Source organism: Mugil cephalus, chromosome 12, assembly GCF_022458985.1.
Source record: "Mugil cephalus isolate CIBA_MC_2020 chromosome 12, CIBA_Mcephalus_1.1, whole genome shotgun sequence".
NCBI classification, from domain to species: domain Eukaryota; kingdom Metazoa; phylum Chordata; class Actinopteri; order Mugiliformes; family Mugilidae; genus Mugil; species Mugil cephalus.
Genome location: NC_061781.1, coordinates 19,980,477 through 20,003,610, shown reverse-complemented (window position 1 = coordinate 20,003,610; position 23,134 = coordinate 19,980,477). Strand labels below are relative to the sequence as shown.

At 43.0% G+C, this 23,134-nt stretch overlaps 1 protein-coding gene across 1 annotated transcript in view; it reads right to left on the bottom strand.

Annotated features, from left to right (window-relative positions):
- Positions 1 to 11,294: 11,294 nt before the first annotated feature.
- Positions 11,295 to 23,134, bottom strand: part of clybl (citrate lyase beta like) — a 52,687-nt gene continuing 40,847 nt past the window's right edge. Inside the window, exons 4-8 of the mRNA XM_047602045.1 lie at positions 19,522 to 19,623; positions 18,342 to 18,435; positions 17,735 to 17,902; positions 14,212 to 14,336; positions 11,295 to 13,058 (exon numbers count right to left, since the gene is read on the bottom strand). Of these exons, the coding sequence (XP_047458001.1) occupies positions 12,963 to 13,058; positions 14,212 to 14,336; positions 17,735 to 17,902; positions 18,342 to 18,435; positions 19,522 to 19,623 (585 nt within the window). The 3' untranslated portion in view covers positions 11,295 to 12,962. The remainder of the gene's footprint in view (positions 13,059 to 14,211; positions 14,337 to 17,734; positions 17,903 to 18,341; positions 18,436 to 19,521; positions 19,624 to 23,134) is intronic.

The window sequence follows — 23,134 nt, the reverse complement described above, 5'->3', positions numbered from 1 at the left end:
CAGTAACTGGCAGAGTCAGACATGCAGACGCCACTTTGGAGAGGACAAAGCAAGAAGTCGCAGTGAGAACGCCGCTGCTTCTCAATTGCGCCCTTTAAAGGGGTTGAACGATAATTTCTCAGACGAGCGTAGAACCAAAACAAATGCCGTCTTGTCAGACTTTACAAGCATTATCCATCTCCTGAATACTGCTGGCACAATGCTCGCGAAAATTGCTTGTGAAGTGATCATTTTGGTCACAAAAGTTAAGTTAAAAAAAAAGAAGAAGAAGAAGAAGAAAAAAAAACGCAGGTCATTTGATCCGAGCACCTGCGCCCCAGAGATGGCAGCGCGCTTGGCTCACCTTGACAGGGAACTGGTTATGGAGACAAAAAGGGGGCGATTAAGAAGAAGAAGAAAAAATCGCAGTAAAAACACAACTTTTTCCCTTTTTCTCTCTCTTTTTTTAATTGTTTTGGGGGAAACGGAAACAGAAAACAGGTGTCGAGGCACAAGCAGCACCTCTTCACACCAAATCCTCTCACCCACACCCGGAATTGCACACAGCAGAGCAGCAGCACATTGTGACAGCTTTGGCCCGGTTTCGCTCAGCTATAAAATTAAATCACACTTCCCTTGTTCCTAAATCTGATAAGTGAATACTAAGAATTGAGTGATAAACGGAAGCCAACACCCCTGGAAATAAGAAACAGAGTGTCGGCAAATCAGCCTTTTACAGAGGGACAGGGGCATTCACGCTCAGATATTTTACAGTGGGGGAAGATATTTCATACATGAAATTATGAAACTATTTAGTAAAATCAAAGCACAACGATGAAGACTCAAATAAAGCCTCCCTTCCAGATGAAGTTAGTTTTGAATGCTTATCGTGGGCGTAATTAAGAAATTTAAAAGAATACTGAAGAGTTTAGTGACCTTTTTTACTTTTATTTTTACCTCTCATCATTTACTAAAATACCGCTGTAATTATTAAAGTAATATTATTTATTCATTGTCAAACCTTAGTTTGAAGCCAAATGTTGACGGGAAGGGATCTTTCTAAATGATTGTCTCAAAAATACTTAATATGTGTCTTTGCCACAGATTTCCACCTGTTTATCTCCCCAATCCAAAACTTTCTCTGAACTCCTTTATTTTTTTTTTCTTTGCTCACATACACGCGGGTTTTATGGCCCCATATTTGCCATCCAGGCATATTGCCAACTCTTTTTTTTTTCTACCTGGTTACTCTCTTAAGTTTCACGAGCAAGTCAGAAACCGAGCAAGTCCAGTTGCTGCTGCACCTCTCCCCGGTTAACTCGAGACTCTCCTCTGCAAGGCTGCCTTCGATCGGAGCTGATCTTTCTTTTCTCCCACACAGAAGCAAAAGCGCAGCACCCTGAGTCTGCTCTGCGAACAGAAAGTGTAGGTTGAACACGTTTCCACCTCAAGTTTACAGGAGACAATCAGATGGCGAGTTAAAAAAAAATAAAAAAATAAAAAGAAAGAAAGAAAAAAGGGAGCGACTTAAAACTTCTTGGTGAGGCAGGAATCTTCACCCCGCGTCGTGGACCGTGAACGCTGGAGGGACTGAACAATCTGTGTCCAGTTTTACACTCGGGCTGTCGGACGTGTGCAGAGGGAAATGTCGTTCCTCTCCAGCCCAACTTCAGCAGCTGTGGTTTCACCCATTAGCCCCGGTGTCTTTCCCAAAGGAGTGTTGGAGTTACACGTCTGACAATGCGCACGCCTGAAGGGTTACTCAGCTGACCTGTACTTGGTATTAGTTTACTAGGAACTTCATTAAATCAATTACCCAATGCGCACATCAGAATTTTTAATATATATATATATATATTATATATAATAACAAAATGTGTTTTCCTATAAATGTTTATCTTATTCTATAGAGCAACATGAAGGCATCACGGTGTCGTTTAGGCTCTTATACCATTAAATATAATCAGAACCTGAACAGGAGTCCGTGTGCTGTGAAGAAAATTGCGTTAGTCCTGCTCTGACATTTAGAATGTGTTATTTCCAAGGCTTCTAGCCCGTAACACTAAGGACACCAGTAGTAGTAACAGAGTCTGAGTGTCCCCGTCTTTGGAGGACTTATTTTCGAATATCCTCTTCATAAATTAATTTGACTCATAATAACGTTTCACAGAAATCAAATGTTTTTTTTTTCTCCAAAAATATATCCAGTGACACGATCACTCTTCTTAGAATTAATTTGTGTTTCCTGCACCAGTAAAAGAAAAAGTAGGAAAAAAAGCAATGGAGAGGGAGAAAAGGGCAAATTTCAAGGCAAAACTGCAAGAACAGAATCTTTTCTGAACACAATAAATTAATGCAATAATTTAAAATCCGGGGCAGAATTTTCTGTACAAATGCAATCTGACACTTAACTGCAATCCTGAAAAACATTTCATGCACTTGAAGGCATGCCTCGCTGGATATTATTCCTCACTGTGATGAAACACTTCGTCCACAGCCGTCTGACAATCTCTGACATAAAAGATAAGAGTTGATGCATTTACATTTTATCTAAATCTTTTAGGGACTGGGTTGCTTCACTGTTTCCCTATGTTGCCACAATGTATCACGGCTGCTTTACAGCCATGCAGTGCTATTCATAAAAGCATGATACATCACTCAGAAACTGACATAATATCTGGTGGCTCAGTAACATCTGTGGGGGTAGAGACTTGGTGCTGGTCCAAAGCCCCATCCCAGGACTGGGAGCCACTCCAAGGCAGTAGGTGAGGAGAGCAAGGTCGTCCACGGACAACCGCATGAGCCAGGCCCTGCTACCTGGCCCTCATACAGCCAACCGGCCAGAAAGTAGAAACTAAAGTGCAGATAAGCGTGAGCATGCTGCCCCAGTAGTCTCTTATTGAGTGACAGGGCTTTCCTAAAAGCCTCTAAATGCAGGATGTAGGCTTCAGCGTACTTGGAAACTAGGGATGAGCGGGTGGAGGGAAATGGTGAACTATATACTCAAAGAGAACCAGATGGACTTTTTAGCGTAGGATATTTTTGATTTGTGCCCGGGGATGATACTGCTTACGAGGTACTAGGCAGAACTAAAAGATACAGCTCATTATTGGCACACGGACGACATCCCGTGACTTTAACTTGTTCTGGTTGTTAATAATAATCACATTTCAATGTTAAGGGGAGATTTTTTAGGAAGAGCATCACAAACACGCATGTATGTCAAACTACGGAGACCTGTCAGCAAACTTTTAACATGCTGTTTTTTGAATCTCGTGCTTAGACGTTGACTTTGGGCAAAACATACATTTGAGGTCTCTTCATAAATGGGATTAGGATAGGAGTACTTTCAGCAATACAATTCCTGCTAATCGAATTTAATTCCAAGTACCTAACCCTTTGTGGGGCAGGGAACCATATATGGTAACTTTGGCACATATTTTCAATTGTGACCCGGGAGCCTCTGTGTGAGGTTTGGAAGCGTGTGGTTTTCACTCAACCGATCTGGGAAGACCAAGGAAACATTCTCAGGTCAAATTTGACCTGCAAAGTCCACCTCTGTGCAAACATTGAGCATATCTGCTTTATTAAGAAGAGGCCTAATGTTGTTCAATGTGACAATGTTGACAAGTGCCTGTATCCGCACTTACGTTCTAATGGTCTAATACAATTTTACATTTGTTTGCCAGTTAAAGAGAAGGAGTCACATATGTTAAAGTATTTATCCTTGATTTTGCCCATGAAACAATAAGTAAAAAGTTTTCTTATGTCCTACAAAAACACGCTGGGCTAGAAATCTAGGATTTCCAAGGATTTCAATGAGTACCCTGTAAAAGGGTTAAAACTTATCTATGATTGATCAAAAATGATTTCAGAAGCATAGTGCCAGTCCACCAGTTTATTCCAGCACTCCCTTTCTTAGGATCACCCTCTCTATTGTAGGCAAAGATGGCTATCAGAACCAGATATGTGCAGAACTATCACGCCCAGGACATCAGAAGACTGGTCGTGAATGCATCTGGTTTTATTGCATTAAAAGGTCAGCATTTAGAGAGGGTGGAGGGGGGGAATCACCTGATCGCAGATGGAGAGAGGTAAGAAGGGGCATAGTTGGAACCGAGAGTGCGGAAAGGGGAAGAGGGTTATGTCCAGATAAGGCAAGAGGACAATTGGGCAAAGTAAAGTCAAGATACGGCACAGAAAAGAAAGACGACATTGTGCCGACAACAGATAAGGCGTGACTCCTTCTCCGCCTGCGAACATCTGACTGTCATAGTTGGACAACTATATGCTCATCATGGGCAAAATGGTGAAGTTCCCAATCATCCTCAGCTTCCAGGCTCACTGTAGGAGCTCTAATCCAATGCGATAAGCCAGTGCACTAGCAGTAAAGTATCCAGTGTGGAAGCACCACTGCCTCCTCAACCATGCAGTGCCAGGACCTCCCTCTGACTTCATGGAGATGTCTGCATGGATCCCAAACATCACAAGCCTCACACCCATTCTCTTTAACCGACTTGGGTTTTGGCAATGACAGATACGGCCCCGAATGGGCAGAAGAAAATGTGGTGTCTTGATGTTTCCAATTGACCAGGGATAAGCCAGAAAGGAAATATGGCTGGATAGGCAATGAGATTGAGATATGGGGTCTCCATCTGACCCAGGGCTTCAAAGAGATGTGATTTTGGTCTGCGGAGGCCCCAGATGAGGCTTAAGACATGAACGATTGAATACCAAGATGACCTACGGTAATAGTGCTGTCCAAGAAATGGCGCCGATGGGTCTCCATCCACCGCTCCTCCCTTAGCCCAGTGCTGCAAAACACACTTTTGTTTAAGCCGAGAGAACTGTGAAATAAAAATCAAACTACTTCACCTCGTCCAAGAACATAAACAGCACACATACATAGTAGACCAATCCTTTTGAGCTGAAGATACTGATGACAGCCATAATGTGTCTGGTCGTCCCACAGGACGCTTAGCTCTGGACCATCCCAATCACAAGACTAATTGTATAATTAGGCCTGCTCCATTGGGGACGGGGGACCTTTTGGCCCTTCACAGACATTTGCCATGGTAAATGACAGTATATATCACAAACCATCAAAGCTTATCCATCTTAGTGACATGAACCTTGAGAGATGGTGAGGTTTTATTAACGTGACTGATAGCTCACCAAAAATCCAAAAACATAAGCGGCACCTCTCACACTGACAGTTCCACATGTTTATATAAGATTAGGTGTAATGGCCTGGACGTTTATAGCCCACATCTAAGTGGAAGAGAGAAGACCGGCCAACATATTGTGTATGCATCACTTCAGTGGGAGGCTGCAGAGTGATGCTGGCGGAGTGAATTGGTCTTGAGGAAAAATGCTAAGGCCCCCCCTCCCCTGCGCACACGAGTCCTTATTTCCCTACCACAGCCCCTCCTTAGATTTTCAGCATCACCATGCACATCATTATCGCTGTCAAAAGTTGTACGGGAAGTATGAACTCTCGGTGATGTGGGCGGTGGCAGGCGCTGCCCGGGGGAGCCTCGAGGAGGAGGAGGGGTGACGCGCAGGTGTCGGCGCTTCAATTCTGACCGGCCGTGGCGAGGTTAGGCCACTTCTCCATCCAGGAGGGCCCCATAGGTGCCCTCATTAAGCAGGCCCCTGTAGCAGGGAGCGGCGTGCGCACGAAGAGGAGAGGCACGACTCCTCGCACTTAAGCCTGCCTCTCTCACCTGGCCTCTGTCTGTCTGTCACAGCTCCTATAGGGAAAACTCTCGATATGAATTATAATAAGCATAATAACAACCCCGCGGGTTCTAGATCACGGAAAAGGGGATTGTAATGGCGCGTTATTAGGCAAGCATCAATTTCCCAACACCACTGAGATGTCATTTAAACAAGCGCAATAAACTGAGTCATCACTTAAAAAGTAACGACGATCCTTTACCGGTTTTTAAATGAGAATCTGCTCCAACATCATTTTAAAAAAAACTGCTCCCTCATTAACTCTTTTGTGGCTGCAGTCCTTTAAATTATCACCCCCGTCCTAGTTTCTAATGCAATGCCAGAAAAAGTGTCCTAAACGAGCGAAGTTTCTTCGAACTTCCCCCGCTGCACACTGTGACCGAGATTCAAAGGGCAAGTGGTGCTTCATTAACCGTATCCCCATTTACTTTAGATCCCCCCTGAGTCTCAGAGAGAGCGGATTAATGTCAATTACCTGTAATTTCGCAACACCTACAATATGTTATTCCAGCTCGGGTTTATTGGAAGCATGTCGCATTTTCCTCGGAAACGCTTCAAATTTTAGAATTAGCGACGACTTCAGGAGAAAGAACGTAAAAATAAATAAATAAATAAATAAAATGTACATATGTTATTTCAGTTTAGTTTATCGATATATATTAGGATTTGGCATCTTAGAGCTACTGTAAAAGCTTCAGCTACAAGTTTGGCGCAATGAAACAATATACATATATATTAGAAGTCGCAGTGAGCTCATCATTTGTGCTTGAGGTTCAGAAAGGAAATTGATGGCTTAATGTTATCTGTCATTTTTAATGGCCAACAGGTTTGATCTGTCAAAATAAAAGACTAATTAGTTTGTCTTTAAATGCCTATGAATGTTTCCCAAATCCTAATTAGCAGGCTGTTTGGATTACAACAAGTTTTAACAATTTAACAAGATAACGATTAAATGCTTCTGGATTTATTCAATTTGTTTCTCATAATTCTTCTCTGATCCAAACTAATAATTGCCAGCAGCTCAATAAACGTGATTTCCTCTTTTAAAGCCTAAAATAAAAGGACTTGCTATGCGTGATGGTCGTACTGAACAAAAAGCCATAGTACTGGACAAAGAAAACACCATCCAGCTCGAGGACCAATGAGGGGTTTCTTTCACTTTTCAATCACTTGTAGTCGTGCCCGGGATTAAGAGAGGGCTCTTGACTCTCTCTTTCACAGAAGACCAAGAGTGCTTGTCAGCAACTTGAAGGAAAAAAGAAGAGAATAATACGTGAAGCCAGGGTTATCGTGTTTAATTGGATTAGATGGTGTCATGTTGAAGTCCGGAGCATGACAAACAAGGGAGATAGACGGAAACACTGCCAAGATAAATATTTTACCCGCACTAAAATATCTAATAAAATTCATTATTATAGGGAATATATATCGATGTCTATATATAGATATATCTATATATGAAATTAAATGAAATCTAATAAAATGTGCACATAAACCTCCTAGAAGGAGTGCATGTTGCGGTGTCCCATAAATTGTAGTGAAACATGCGGAGGTTTTAAGAACCGTGGCACTGAAGAGGTTTAGCTTGTCGGGATTGTGTTGTCGGCTGTGCGCTGCGCTCATCTGTGCGTCAAGCAGCGGCAGCAATAACAAGGTGCGCGCAGCTGTGTGTGCAGGTGCGCGGCCTCCACCTGCTCAGCGGCGCGGGGAGAGAGAGAAAGGCGGAAAAGAAAAGGGAGGGGGAGGCCGGCGCCGATCAAAAGCTTTTTTTTTTTTCCTTTATTATTGTGCGGAGAAATGGTGGAATTGTGGCACCGAATGCGCGTCGATGTGAGATTTAAACGCGCAGCACAAGAGCTGATGAAACTTTAAACGAAGTAAATGCGTTAAAGGATTAAACGCGGATGCAAGTTAATCTGAACGGCATGCAGTTGCTTGGTTTAAACTTGGACATCTCAAGTTGGCACACCTTACTATTTGTCAGTAACGCGCTGTAACAACTGCATGCAAATCTTTCGAATTAAGTCAACGTTAACGCCTTAAAACAGGACGCGAAGGTATTGATAAGGTCCAGGTAAACACGTTGGAACAAAGAGTCAAAAAAAAACAACAAAAAAAAAAAAACGAAGGATCCGAGCGACACATGCGCGTCAGTGCGCGCAGACACCGGATATTTGAAAGTTATAATGGTGTCATATATTTCCATATGAGAATTTGCAACTATGAAAGTTTGCTGGCATTTCATACAAGCCAGAAATAGTCCATGCAGCTCATTCATTTTGCATTGGATTAGCAGTCTAATTGGCTGCTAGATGCAGGTGTGAGATGTGATCTCTGTCCTTCGTCAGTTTGACCACAAACCTCGGCAGACCTGCTCGTTTTATGAGGTGCTGTTGCTTTTCTTTTCTTTTTCTTTTTTTTTTCTTCCTCCCTCGTACTGAATGTGTCAGTCGCGTAAACTTTCTATTGGTCTGTCTCGGCTGGTGCGTTCAGGGACAACAAAGAAAAGCAAACAGCAATCAGGGGCTTTTTAGTCTCGCTCGGCGCAGTTCCATAATTGCATTCAAACGTGGGGATGTTATCGAATCCATGCGTTAAATACGAGCGACGCGAGTGCGCGCATGTCTGGAGCAAAGGGTGGCCTGCACACGAGTGGAGAATAAAATAATGACAATGAAATATACATTCCCAAAATGCACGTCGGTTTCTTGTTGGTACACTAACAGTAGGGTAATGTAAACAACCTGCCGGAAACACAGTGAGCTACAAATAAAAGTAATGATGTTGAAGTCAGCAGCTGCGGAAAGGAAACAAGTCTAATCTGAGGACAGATGGGACACCATGAAGTTAAAAAAGAAAAGAAAAGAAAAACACGAAAAAAGTTGTAGAGTCTTTTTGTGCCTTTGTAACAAGTCTCATTACCATGCTACCCTTCCATCACCACCTCCTCCTCCGCCTCCCTCGGCACCCTCCTCACTCCTGGCAACGGCAGACAAAGCGGCCGGGTTTTAGTGGTCTCCGTCGGGCGATCAGCCTTTGATCTGGGCCCGTTAAGAAGGAGTGAATCTGGGGGAGAGTAAGGCCAAAAAGAAGGGCTATGGAGGAAGGTAAAGTCACCTCGAAACATTTTCAAGCAAAAAAAAAAAATAAAAAATAAAAAATGATCTAAACGGAATTCAAGTATCCCTCCCTTTTGGGACAGCTTATTTGAATATGCATATGAGACAGCACATACGAGGGGAAGGCTGCGCCAACTTGATTCCATTTGATATTAAACTCGTATGTTTCTTTACCTGCTGCAGATCATACTAAGCGGCCAGTCTGGACGTCAGGGGAGACGGTGCTTGCAGAACCTGCAAGAAGCACGAAAAGGGGGGGTTGGGCTTCAGAGGCCCGGGCAACTTTGGTGGGTTAAACTAAACGCAGACGCCTCCCCGTCCTGTCACCTTTAGGATAGGTTTATACAGCAGGTGATCTGCAGCTGCTGCAAACTCTCCAGAATGACACACAGGGTATGTTTTACCTTCAGGGGGGAAAATGACCGAAATTAGAAATAAATTAATAAAATACGTTTGTTAAACATATATAATTATTCTGCTTTGCATTAAAATTATATGGGCTTCCAGGGGGGGTGTTGTAAACAAAAATAATTAGATTCATGGTCCAATATAAAACTGGGGGAAAGTCTGTGTTTAATATCCCCGATTTTGATTCGGTCCCCTCGGACTCTCCTCCTGATGGGGACACTCAGACAAAAGGTCTCCTCAAATGAAGTTAGTAATGGTCCACATGTGCCAGATGACTCACGCGGCAAGGACAGGGCCGCGGTGATTTTCTTTTTTTATAGAATGCAAACGGTTTGAAAAAAAAAAAAAAAGAGAAGAAGAATGAACACGCGTCTGTCATCAATAGAGGGAATGAAAGCCTTGGTTAATAAAGATTCTGGGGGGAAAAAAATCAAACAAAGCTGGAAAATAACGTGCTTGATGATGCTGGATACATGGAGCCCATGAGTCATCGTCTGCCACTGCACTAAATAAAAGTGGAGGGAGTTAAATAAATAAATAAAATATGGTGCATTCTGTTATCAAATTACATTTCAAAAAGGTAATCAGTCGTTTTTGCTAAATTATTATTATTATTTAATTCTGCAACCAGGGTGCTTATCTAATAAAAAAAAGTAATTCCCCTTTTAATTTAAACCCTTCTGTATTATTTTTTTAAAGCAATAATTGATCAAAAGAAAATAAATTTTGTTGTCTGCCTGAGGGCTGTGATATGCTGAAAATTAAGACCTGATTGTAATAGTCCCGTCTCAGAAGATGCCTCATTTGAAGTCACTTTAAAAATGCTCCAATTCATTTAAACGACATTTCTAAATATTGAAACAGAGTTAATCATCTTAAACTAAACGCTTTCTGAGGATCGGCTCCATTTTAAGTCCCTTCCCTCTGATAGCTTTACACTTCTCAAACTGTGCAGTACGCGCAATAACGAGGTATTTTATTGCTTGGGAATAATCTTTTATTGCAATTAGTTTGTCATATATTGTCATTAGAAGTCTATTAAAACATCAAGTCATTATTTGAGCATCCCCGGGCGGGGAATTAGAATAAAACTATCTTTGCCACACGGGTCCCATTTAGATTAATGGAAAAATATGTAAAACATTTCGTTTTAATTTTCCTCTGACAGTGTTTTGCATACATGCATTTTCTCCGCCTGCGCTGTCCCTCATTATTTATGAAAGCAATCTCGACCAGCACATTACCAGGCTATGAAATACTGCTCGCAGCCTAATTGATTCCCGTCACAATTTTGCGAGGTTATAATCGTGTTAATTGTAATTTAATCTCTCAGGGAATACCGGAGAGATGTGTTTAAATAAAACTGCCGAGCGAGCTGAGGAGATTTTATCAGTTCCACACATAATAGAAATGTCATGTAGAATTACACAGCAAAGGCAGACAGGGAAACATCCCTCTAATCTACAGAGATGTCACTAAAAATCTACTTTTTTCCTTTTTCTCTCCCCCCTCGCCACCCACCCCATCACCACTTCCAGATGTTATTGAATTGTACAAGTCGCGGAGGTGCAAAGAAAGCTCAGCAAAAACGAGCTCTGAAATAGTTTGTCTCAGGGGGGGAAGGGAAGGGAGAAGATGTGTGGCTGCGAGTGGAAATAAAAGCAAGATTATTGGGTGGAACGCTGTATCCCTTTAGAGGATGTTTTGGTTGTTAAAATACAAACTGGTCAAATAATTTCCTGATCATCCTCAGAAGAGGTGCAGTTTTTTTTTTTTTTTTGCTTCATCTCTGCGTGATGCCCTGTGCTGCTTCCTCAGCTATGAGATCTTCCTTCCTGGCTGTGGGGACACCTGTTGGTACAGAGCAGCTTGAGAAAGTCAAATTGTCCCATAAGCCCGGTCTCCATCGCCACTAAAGTCACGTTGTAAGTGTAATTTTTACAATTAATGCAGGTATTTTATGCAGATATACCGCAAATACTCTCAGTTTTTTTTAATGACACCAAAAAAATGTTGTAATTCAAACAGTTAAACAACAAAAACAGCAACTCAGGCAAGGGAATCTTGCTTTAATGTGACTAAGTACTGAACATGATGAGCTGACATTCTCAAATCAATGGGAAACGCATCAAAATGGAACTTATTCACACAAGATTCAGATTTCATTTTCGTTCGCAACCCTATTACACAATTTACATCTTCCAAGTTCATAAGTGCACCTGTCTAAGGTCTCTTTTAAAGTTCGCCATTGCTTTACAAACTAATACTTTTTAAATGTATTTGATGGAAGTCACAGATAGTTGGATTTACGTCCACCAACCCTTGAAAACAAACAAACAAGCTGAACGCATCTTCGTGATGGGAAAAAAATAAATAAAAAAAGTGAAGCAGGGGTGAGAGAAATATGTGGCCAAATGCCAAAGAGACAGCTTACTGTTCGGGTCTCTGGCTGGACGCAGGAGTGGTTTCGATCTTTTTGTCTGGCCTGGCCTGGCACAGACACCAGCCCTGCCCCAGACACAATAGATCATACAGTAAGAGAGAGGGAGAGAGGGAGAGAGAGATGAGTGGATGAGGTGGGGTAGAGGAGGTATGGCGCCTTTCATTACCATGGTCACCAATGGCACTATTAACCATTCAACACCCCCCCAATTATCCTCCCATCCACAGTCAGAGAGACAAAGCCTCAGTCCTGGTCTGCTGGAGCAACATGGCCACTAATCTGTCTCATTCTAACATCACACCCACTTCACTGTCTCTGCAAGTCAGACGTGGACAAGTGCTCCACAAAGCCCCTTTGTACCTTCAATTGTGACAGAAAAACTTCTTTACCGAACTCATTAAGGAGTTCATTTTCAAGTTTCTTCATGTTAACGAGATTAAAAAGTTGTCGAAGGTGCTGACGCGGGGGGAAAAAAAAAGAAAAAGAAAAAGAGTTTAAGAATGCTGCAGCAGACTAGTGTTCGTGTTTTGCCCAGGTCATGGTGTGTCCGACGCCACACGCCTTCTCCATCAACACACCATCAACCACAGGCTCACGGCCGCCGCAGAAAGAGCCGCATGACTTTGCTAAAGAGAATGGCACAAAAAAAAAAAAAAAGCCAAATCGCAAGTTTACGCACTTCCATCTGTGTTGTTTTTAAGCGAGCGGGACTTTGATGTTTGTGAGTCAGGCCCCGGGTAGGGGGGCTGAGGCCTGACTGGAAGACTGGGGCCCAATGAATAGGTTCCACAACAGTGGCTTGTTGTGTTTGTTTACCCTTTTGCCCAGCTGCCTGGACCATGGAGATGGGAGAGCATTCATCATGACCTAGGAGAGATGGTGGCCATGGGCGCGCGCGCGCACGCAAAAACACACACACACACACACACACACACACACACAGGGGTGTGACATGATGGCTCACACACACTGCAGAGCGAGTCGAGAAAGACACACAGCGCCATAATCCTTGCAAGGGACAAATGCAGTTGACATTCACTATGTGCTGAAATATGTGAAGATGCAGTCCAAATGTGAGCCGCAGCACGGGGACAGTCACAAAAATCAGCTGAATTAAATCAAAGCAATTAACTAGTCATTAAAATCCTAAATTAAAACACACAGTTTGCCACAAGACATCGGTCGAAAAGTTTTTTTTCCCATTTTTTCCCGTTTGACATCTCCCGTCAGAGCTCAGTTGTGCGGTTCCTCCCATTCCTTCTCACCGGGCTGGTTTATTGTTTTGGCACCGCGTCCGAGAGCGTTACGATGTTCTGGGCCTGCTTCAGCGAGGGCATGTCAATCATGCTGCCGCGGAAGGTGAACGCGCCCTGAACAGGTGTGCGACACATGCAGGAGAGAGAAGGATTAGGCCAGGAGTGCAGAATAAATGCATTCGATACTCTGCCACATATTAAAAGCTAAATAAAAATTGTATTAAATCGTAATTAAATGCTCGAATTTCACATCTGAAATATGAATCGCAACCTCGAGGGATTAGCTGGGTCCTTTAACACCGATTTGTTTTAAAACATTAAAATTTCCAAGCTCCTCAAGTCATAAAAAAAAAAAAAAAATCCGTCTATGATTGCCAGTACGAATTGTAACCACATCACACCGTAAGACAAAGGGACTAACCCTGCACACCGTTCAAACCATTACACACACAGAGAAAGAGACACATGCACATTAAACTCCACGGCAGAGGGATGGGTAAGATATGAATCCCTCGGGCGATGCTTAGTAGGAGCAGCCCTGGCAGAGAGAGGTGTGGGCAGATTGTGTATTACCTCAGCAGATAGCCCACAGAGCTCAACACACAGGATCCAACCATGCACTAAATTAGGAACAATAATATTGTACACTTAATTGGCTCAACTCCCCCCCACTTTCCTATGTTGTCTCTGAGAGTCACCCAGGGGTGTACAGTATGTATTCTTTGGAACTACAGAGGTGTGTGAGAGGATACACAAAGGATCGGCCCGAGTGTCAGAGCAAAGAAAGACCGCCGTCACGTCAGCGCGGCCAGCGCAGATATTTCATCACGCTGGAGACATCTGAGAAAGTTCTCCCGGAATTATTCAAGGTCTCCTGCAGCATTTGTAAAAACGTTTCGTAAAGTCGAGCGACGTCCTGACTACGGAAAAACGTCCCCATTATTATAGCTGAGAATTAAAGGGACATTTAAATGGGGCTGAAGTACTGTATGATAATCAGAAATAAAACACTTTGTTCCTTTTTATAGTTGTGTGCAAATTCTGCATTTGCATGAGAAATTATATATAAAGATAAATAATGCAAAAAAATCTATTGGAGGAATATTTCTTTTTAGTTTGAATTTTAAAAATTCAAATTGTGTTAATTAATGGAAAATGTTACACCAAAAATCATCATTCCGTAAAAACTCAAAACACCTTTTATTTTAATATCCTTTTAATATCTCCGAATTAATGCAATTTAAAATTAAAAGGGTGACAGCATTACCTTTCCCTCCTTTTGATGCTGGTCAAACGCAGCAATGAGCTCTTTGGCCCACTGAACCCTCTCCTGAGTCGGGGAGAACTCTTCCTGCACAGCCTGGACCTGCCCTGGATGGATAACCTGTTTACCTGCACATAAGCACATGCACAAAACAGAGAGACCCTTTGTGGTTGTAAATTAAATTATGTGCAAGACGTGTGTACTTGTGCAAAAACATAAAAAAAAATTAAAAATGAAACAATGATTGTAGGTGTTTGCACATAAATATCAAAAACGCAGTTTGTGCCTCTTGTGACTTTCTTTACTATAGGAAAATTATATGTATTTTTTCAAATATAGAAAAAAAATGCACAATAGAGAGGGATCACAGCTGGCCACGTTCTGCAAGAAGGGCAGCAACACAAAGTGGCAATGAGAGGAGAGGCGAACCAGGAAATACAGAAGACTGAATTGAGTTTGTGTCAATATGTGTTATGGCAGTGAGTCCGAGGGCTGGCTTAGAACCATAGGATGCTGTGCATCATGTCTCCTCTCTGCTTGCAACCCCCGCTGTTAAATAGAAACTCTGCTGAATGCTTAGATTTCATTACGATACAGAAGTGTCGAGAAGAGCAGAATAAAAAAAACAGGTTACGACAGCCTCACAGAGGCTCACCTACACATACAGGCGAGTAAAATACAGACAGCTGACGTGAAAATCACGAAGAATAAGAGAAATATAACTACAAAAAAAGTTCCGATCCTACTCAAATGGATCAAGCACAGAACATTCAGAACAAATAAAGAACATCTTCATGGACGGTGAACTATTAAAACAGAGGCTTAACATGGAGTATAGGCTTGTGTGGCCCGATCCCCCCTCCACCCTTCCCGCTCCCGCTCCCTCTCAGTTAAATGTGGGTGAACGCCACAGACGTAATCCCGTGTACATTTGCAGATCAAACTTGTAGCGATAAGTTAAGGTTATGAAACGTCTGGTGAGAACGCCGGCTCAGTGGCAGCCAGCAGGAACTCGACACTTTAGGGCTTAGCTCTGTCGCCAACAACAAATCCTTCAAGGTGGCCGAGCAGGCGGGCCACACAAGCAAAAAAAAAAAAAAAAATTAGCCCAGGAGAGAGGAGGAAAGGCAAGAAGGGGAGAGGAGGAGAGGTGAGGGCAGGGGAGGAAAGGGGGAGGAGAGAACCCAATGTCTTCAGTCCGGCTCCGTTCACCCTAGTTAACCTCTAAAAAACACACGGCGGTCACACAATCAACACAACGTCGTTCTGTGCTTGAACAATTAGTGAACATAACTCGTGAACTGCCAATTAGAGTACAACAAACAGACGTCATCGCAGCATACTATACCTGTCTCTTTGTGAAGTACAGATGACTGCTGATGTGCGTTTGTGTGAAGCGGAGACTGTGACGCCTCCCCAGGCCGCACTGGATGTGTACGAATGTGCGTCTGCGTGCATGCAATAGCTCACGTTACTGTGCATGCAAAAAGCGGAATACGACTACGTTTCAGTGCATCGTCACTGTGCGTGTGCGTTGATGTGTCTTATGCAAGCCTGCGTGTTGCATTCTATCAGGATTGAGGCAAGTGGAGTGTGTATTCCCTCCTCTGCCACCTGTTTTACCTCTGGGCAGAAATCAGGAGCATGTTTCCACACTGAAGCTGGCAGGTTTAAATGTACTGTAAGAGGGTGTCTCTTTGTGTCAGCGTATGCGCGTCGTTGTTTAGGACAAGGGGAGAATGACAGAAAGAGAAAACGGACTGCGTGACTCAGGTGCCCTCAGTCACAACCCATTGGTTCTCCCAAAATACATCATTCATGCCCTCCAGCCAATCGTGGCCTGCCATGTGGTGCTGGCACCTCATTGGAGGATTGCTATTTAGCAAAGTGCTCTCAGGCGAATGATGGGCAGGATCCCGGGGATGGAAGTGAAACGTGGTCCCTAACAGCAGAGAATTTTGTGGAACCGCTTTCCATTTTTCGGGGAAGCAGGAAATTTCACCAGGACCGTTGAGTCTTAACAGCAACACACTGATGGCACATTCTTCTTAATTCCCCAAACGAACTGCATTTTTTTTCCCTCCATACATTTGATCGTTTTCAAGTTGTAGGATTCAGCCTTCACATAATTCTGTTTACCAGTAAGGAGCGTCATTCCGTGCTCAGTGCTAATGGGTGCTGTACGGGGCTTAGGTAGTGCCAAGGTCAATTACTGCACAGGTAGAGGCTTTTGGCTGCACCGTATTATTGCTTAAGCACACTCGGTCCAGTAATAGCTACTAACTAAGATTATACAGAGTGCCCATGGCTTGTAAGCCTCTAATCCAGTGCTTTGAACAGTTCTGTTCCATATCAAATCTTACCAATTATTTCATCAAGCAGCTGTTTCCACTCAAGTGAAACACATTTTGAGTTGAATTTCCGTTTGCAGAGAAGGGAAGCGAGTCGCAAATCGCTGTGATTCAAACAACTACGAACAATTAGTAAAAGGATATTATATTTCTAACATGAGCACAAATTTGGGTAACCCTTAAACAATAAAAAAATAAATAAATAAATACATTCAACAATGAAGCCTACACGCAGAGCGGCAGCACCAGAGAACAGTCGCGGGAAATGAGGTCACCTGGAAGAGTTTCTGTTGGAGACGGCTCAACCTATAAATTGATTTGATGGCATGTAGCGCAAGGAACATATGTGTCTGTGCCAGTGCGGCGCGAACAGTAGGCTCTGGGATTTTAGATTTTTGTGCCATTTCCCCTTTTTTTTTCTCTCCATTTCTTTCCAGTTAGAAAGCTGACTCATGTCTGATGCTGGTCTGTTTAAATGCTCTCGCACCAAGAGAGAGAGAGAGAAAAAAAAAACTCTAATCATTACAGAACATTTGTTTTTCATTTCCCCAGGTCTATGTGAACCTGGGCTACCAGAAAAAAAAAACGTGTTTGATTTTAAATTCATCGAAAATATCAGCTTTGGAACAAGCTGCCCTGCCTTGTGTGGTCTGTAACAGGCAACCTGTCATACTTACACCCGTGTGCACTTTAAAATGTGCCTGCATATACACAGACACAAAACTATTCATGGTAGGCGTAACAGAAACATGTAAAAGTTTAAAGATTGAGTGAGCATTGTTCATCTAAAGTATTAAAAAAGACACACCGCTAGTCCTAAAGCCACCAATAAAATGTTATCATCAAGACGAGTATATCAATATCAAGTGAAGAACCAAGAGATGTTCTGTAACCTCCCACAGTTTTGCAGGCCACATTTTAAAAACATTTACCAACCTACTCATTTCCTGGTCTCATTCAAAAGGAGACGGAGGCGAAAGAGTGTAACAAGAGGAGTGAAAAGTGAATTTGCGGATGCTGCTTGCAACAGGAAGTCAAGGGACGTCGGTTACCGTGTCACACGGAGGAGTGAGGGCGTCATCGTACACAACTTTTGAGGGTTCAGGAAAGAACATACTCAAGTCAGGATTTGGAAGGGGGCAAGGGCAGATCTGAGACGCAGAAATTGGACCTACCTGTGAATCCCATGAGAGCTCCTTCTCTGGCCTGTTGCCTCAGGCCCTCGACGTCTTTGTAGTCAATGTAGACCAGGTCGATGGCCTGTAGTCCAAATGCTTTGGTGGTCACCACCACCTTCTGCCTTGCATAAAGGAGCTCTCTGGCATCCTTGGTGCGCGTGGCACCTAAAGGAAAAGTATGAAGGGAGAGACACAGCAGGTCACATGTCAGCTGTGTGTGTGGATATGAGACATGAGGTGGAGTGATAAGCTGAATATCTAGGTACCTGTTGTTTTTCGGTATATCAGCATCTTTCTATTCTTTAGTGGGAGACTGTTAAATATCACACACTAAAATCTGACAAGTGGCTAAGATTTTTTTTCCTTCATTACCAGTAACTAACTACAGACTTAAAAAAAAATGATATTCAAACACAGCCTCTATTCTTATCTTAATGGCCACATACATTCTGAGATGACCTGCTACAAACATCTCTGGACAAAAAGGAACACATCCGTTTCCACATCCATCGCAGGCATTATACTTGTAAATCAGAATATCTAATCATCTGAAATCCATGTTTAACAAATAACGCGAGACTTAAGCAGAATGTGTGACAGCTACCTATGCTGGCACAGAAGTCATCAGAGCCAAACACCACGCCGTCGTGGTGAAGACCAGCCTTCGGAGCAAGATGGCGAATTTCCTCACACACTGCCTGGAGAGAATACACTGTGCATGAGCGTGGTTTATTAAAACTTACACAGACGCAAAGAGGAAGAAGTGAACATGCATTTTTTTAATCCATGCATGCACAAAAAAAGTTTTAAAGCTTGCGACACTTAGCCAGGAAAAGGCTGGGTTTCAGACTTAAGTAAGTTTTCCAATACTACGTTTCAGCATTTCCACTAAGGGTCCACATTTTAGCTTTGTTTATCCATGAACACAGGCTTCTTGATTGTCTTTCTCCAAGACATTACTTGCTGATGCATGTTATTTCTTAAATAAAAAATAACAGAAATTCTGTAAAGAGTCAAATATTGCATCTTAGCAAATAAATACATAAATAAAGGGGGGGGGGGGGGCAAAGTTATGAGCAAAGTAAAATAAAACAAACTAAGAAAAAGCAATTGTCTGGGGTGAAACAATAAGAATGTTTTCTGTGCTTTTGTTGGTCTGCAAATTAATTTCACCACTAGCTGTGTCACAGCGAGTTTTCTTCTTCTTTTCATACGTGTAACCTGGGGTTCAGTCTGGGCAAAAACACACAGGCTTCTCAAGAAAGGAAAAGGGAAAGAGTCCCCCCGCCCTCTCCTGCCATCAAAACACACATGCACGCACTCATAACCACAGTCACAGAATTAGAGTGAAGCACCAAAAGACAAATCAAAAGACGGACTGACAGCTGGTTTCTCCCCCAAATGCCCAAAACCATGCCCTTTTTCCCCATGCAGCTGAAGGTCGCGCTGCACTAAAACAGAAAGCGCTTTGATGCTAGCCAAAATATCATTAAGAACTTTTCCACTATGATGATATTAAAACAGATCTAATTAAAAAATGTCAGTGTGTCTGGAGGGGGACAGAGACAGAGAGAAAGGAAACAAAAAAAAAAAAAAAAAAAAAAAAACCTCAAAAGGCTCGTTTTGAGAGACAGTCCGAAAGCTTTGAATCCCTTTTATTTTGGACATGTGGAGTTCTCCGCTCGCCGAGGCAGTCTTTAATCTAAAGTGAACAATGGACGAGCAGGCAAAAAATGTCTTACGCGTGCAGTTTTTTTTTTTGGGCAGGTTTGTTTGTGATTTACCTTAAAATTGAGCAGGCCCACAGCGGTTTCCACAAAGGTGACGAGGCGAATGGGTCCCGTCAGTGGCCGTCCTTTCAAGTTGCGCTGAAACCTGTCAACAAACTAAGCACATGGGGACCGTCTCATGCACGACTCATTAACAAAAACCCACTGTTTCTGTGAGTGGGGAAGCAAAAGCCCTCCAAACAATCACAATTAATTAATTTGCTCTCGCTACTTTGTACAGTCGTATTGAGGAGATGTTTGTGCTTTGCTGGAGCACACATCCTATTTTAGCATTTAAACGCTGCTGATTTTCAAGATTTTCATTCGCCCAACTTCCTGCTCTTCTAGAAAATTGTCTGTAAAGCCGCCACCATAAGTGGACTTATCACTGTACTATCAGTTATACGAATGATAAAAGTCAACAAAAAAACTAAACTGAAATAGTGTGTCAGAGAGAATTTAAAACTGGAAGAAAAACAGAATATTCAGCTGTAACAACCGTAAATGATTTGACACATCTATCAAAATCCACTGTGGGGTAAGACAGACATTCAGAGGGGAGGGGGAGAAGAAGAAGAAGAAGAAAAAAAAAAGAAATCTTAATGTGCAAAAACTCACTTTTGATTCAAATCTTGACACCTTTATTACCTGCACCGTTCCCATTTCAGTCCTCATTCAGAGACACTTCTAGGAGGGTTCAAATGGCGCAGAGTGTGGCAACAAAAGCAAGTGAAATGAAATATTTTACATTATCACCAGGGTTCCCCCTTCGTCTGAAGTCCTCGGCTCTACCTTCTTTCAGAGGCTCCGCACAACTACAGCGTGTGTTCCCCCGAGAGAGCGTGCACACATGTAAATGCGCACACGCACGCCAGGAGCACGCGCGCACACACACGGCGAAACCGAAGAAGAAACAAAACACCGAAGAAGGGGAGAAGAAACAAGATTTGGGTTGTCTTTGAGTGTGTTTTACTGCCACATTATTCTGTTTTGCGTCCCTCCTCCGTGGCAGGGAACAGGGGAGACTGCAGCAACAATCACGAGTGTGATGTGACACTTTGCTGAGGCCTTTATTCTGCACGACTCCTGCTAATATGCAAGCTCACCTAAGTAGGGCTTTAAAACCAAGTTTAATTCTTTGAAGACCAAAGCATTCCAATTTTTTCCAACAGACCAGTTCACAGCTAGCCCTGGACTGCCAGTGGGGTAGCCCAAATTCCTAAATCTATCATCTGGAAACACACAAAAGCCCCCTCCGCCAGATATTTCCTTTCAAAGCCAGACCAAAAAAAAAAAAAAGAAGAGAGTGCAAAAGCTCAGAGTAGAAATGTCTACCTCCATGTCCCCCCTCCGTCTCCTTTTTCTCCCTCTTTGACACACCAGGAAAAGAGACGGTTATAAATAACCTCAGGTACATCGCTACCATTTTTTTTTTCCCAAACGAAGAGCAAAACAACCCCCGTGCTCACACTGCCAACTCTTGTTCTCGGAAACTGAAAGAGAGTGGGCGTCCATTGAATGATTTTTAAAAAATAGGGGCAATTTTAATCATCTCTCCATTCAATCTCAGTTGGATAAATCATATCTGAGAGATTTGCATAAATACAAACCATCAAAGACTTTTCATCTTCAAAGAGGTTTTCAAGACCCAATAGGCTTTGTACTGTAATCATCTGAGGTCACAACCCTGTGGGAGCAAGGCTGCTATGGCAACATAAAAACTAACGCTGGGGGCTTAGCATAATATCCCCCCTCCTTCGCAAACACAGGAAGGGGTGGGGGGGTAGGAGGGAGGGGGGGGTCCGAGAGGGAGTGTGAAAAGAGGGTGTAGATAAACCTATTTCTGTGACAGAGGAAACTAGATAGATAGGGTCTGTTGTGGGGATACCTAGCTGATATTACACACAGAGATTACCACCAATACACTGTTCCACGCAAACCCCGAGGCTGCGGCGAGCAGATTGGGCTGTTAAGATTCTACCGCAGGAAAACAAACGACAGCTCCGCGCCAGCGCCGCGGCTAAAAAGCCTCGCAGCCTGTGTGATTACATGTTTCTGTCCTCGTGCCGCATTCTCCTCTTCAGCTATTATACACTCTGAGGGTCTGATTTACACTGCATAAGAGGCACTATAGTGCTCGCCCATTGTTCTTCCGGCGCGTACAGCAACCATTAGCTGTCAATGACTCTAGAAAACCAGAGCCCTTTTAAGACGTTATTCACCGCCGAAATGGGGGGGAGAAAAGGAAAGGTAAAAAGAAGAAATAACACCTCTTCTCGCCATTCAGAGCCACGCTACAAACAAGCCCTCTGACAATTTTCACCACCCAATCATGAAAAGAGAAGGAGGGAGAGATGACGCTGGAGAAAGGAGGCTATAGTGGGACAAGTTTCAATTAATTTTCTTCAAAAGGGGGCCAGATTAAATGTTTCCGGCCTGCTGAAGTGTTCATTTCACAGAGGGGAAGCGGAGAAAGGGACGAGGGGAGGGGACAGGAGGAGGAGTAGAGGAGGAGGAGCGGGACAGGGTGCGATTCTTTTGGTCCCAGTGCACACCAAATAGTGTGGTGGGCAAAGAATGCACACGGCTCCGAATCTGTGTGAGAATTGTCCCCAGACAAAGGAGGGGAGTTACGCCCGTTATAGCCCAATAAGGCCTGTCAGTCACACAAGGGTCGGAAGGAGAGCAGAAAGACAGAGCAAAAGATTTCCACACAAAGAGAAACAAGCAAGTCCATCTTTTAGCGACAAATCAGTCCGGAGGTTCCTGTGCTAATATCAATAAAAAAAAAAAAAAAAGAAAAGAGGGAGAAAAATAAACAAGTGAGGGATTTACTGCGCTGCGTTACAAGAGTGGAGAAAATCAGACGCATGCTTACGACGCGGACAAGTCTGGAAAAGTTAGAAGGGACAAAGATAAGATTAGACGAGCACGCATGAATGGATCATCCCGAGCTACCAACTTGACTTTGTCTGAGGAGCGCACATGCACCTGCTGACGCTGAAGGAAAAGAGTGGATGAGATGTGTACAACTAAAAACTGCACTCATTTCTCCTGAGGGGAAGAGTCCCAATATGAACTTTAATTCTAATTAGGCTTTAATGCTGCTATAAAGCATTGGTTTAGGGGAAAAGCAGGCAATTATTCACATTTCAGAGCTTTCACCGTGTTGGCATAATAATACAGTACAATAATAAAAATCATAATAATAACAGCAGATTTTTTTTTTTTTTTTTAAGTGAAGAAAAGTAGCCAAGGGAAGAAAAGAGGCGGGGGAGAGAATTACTGAACACCTGTCAGCAATTATACTTGGAAGAAAGAAAGGGCAGCAGGAAATAGACGTGTTCTAATTAAAATCACTAGTTAAAAACTTCCTGCTCCTGCCCCAAGACCATGCATGAGTACGTGTGTGTGTGTGTGTGTGTGTGTGTGTGTGTGTGTGTGTGTAGTAACACCAATGTAAAAAGCCAGACTAGACACATGCCTTTCACGACTGATTACCTCTCTCGTTCCCCTTCTCGTCTAAACGCATCTCAGTTCCACTCATTTAATCACCGCAAACCGTTCTGAATATTCGTAAAACTAAATAAATTCTCATTAATTTGCCAATCAGAGGTGTTTATAATGC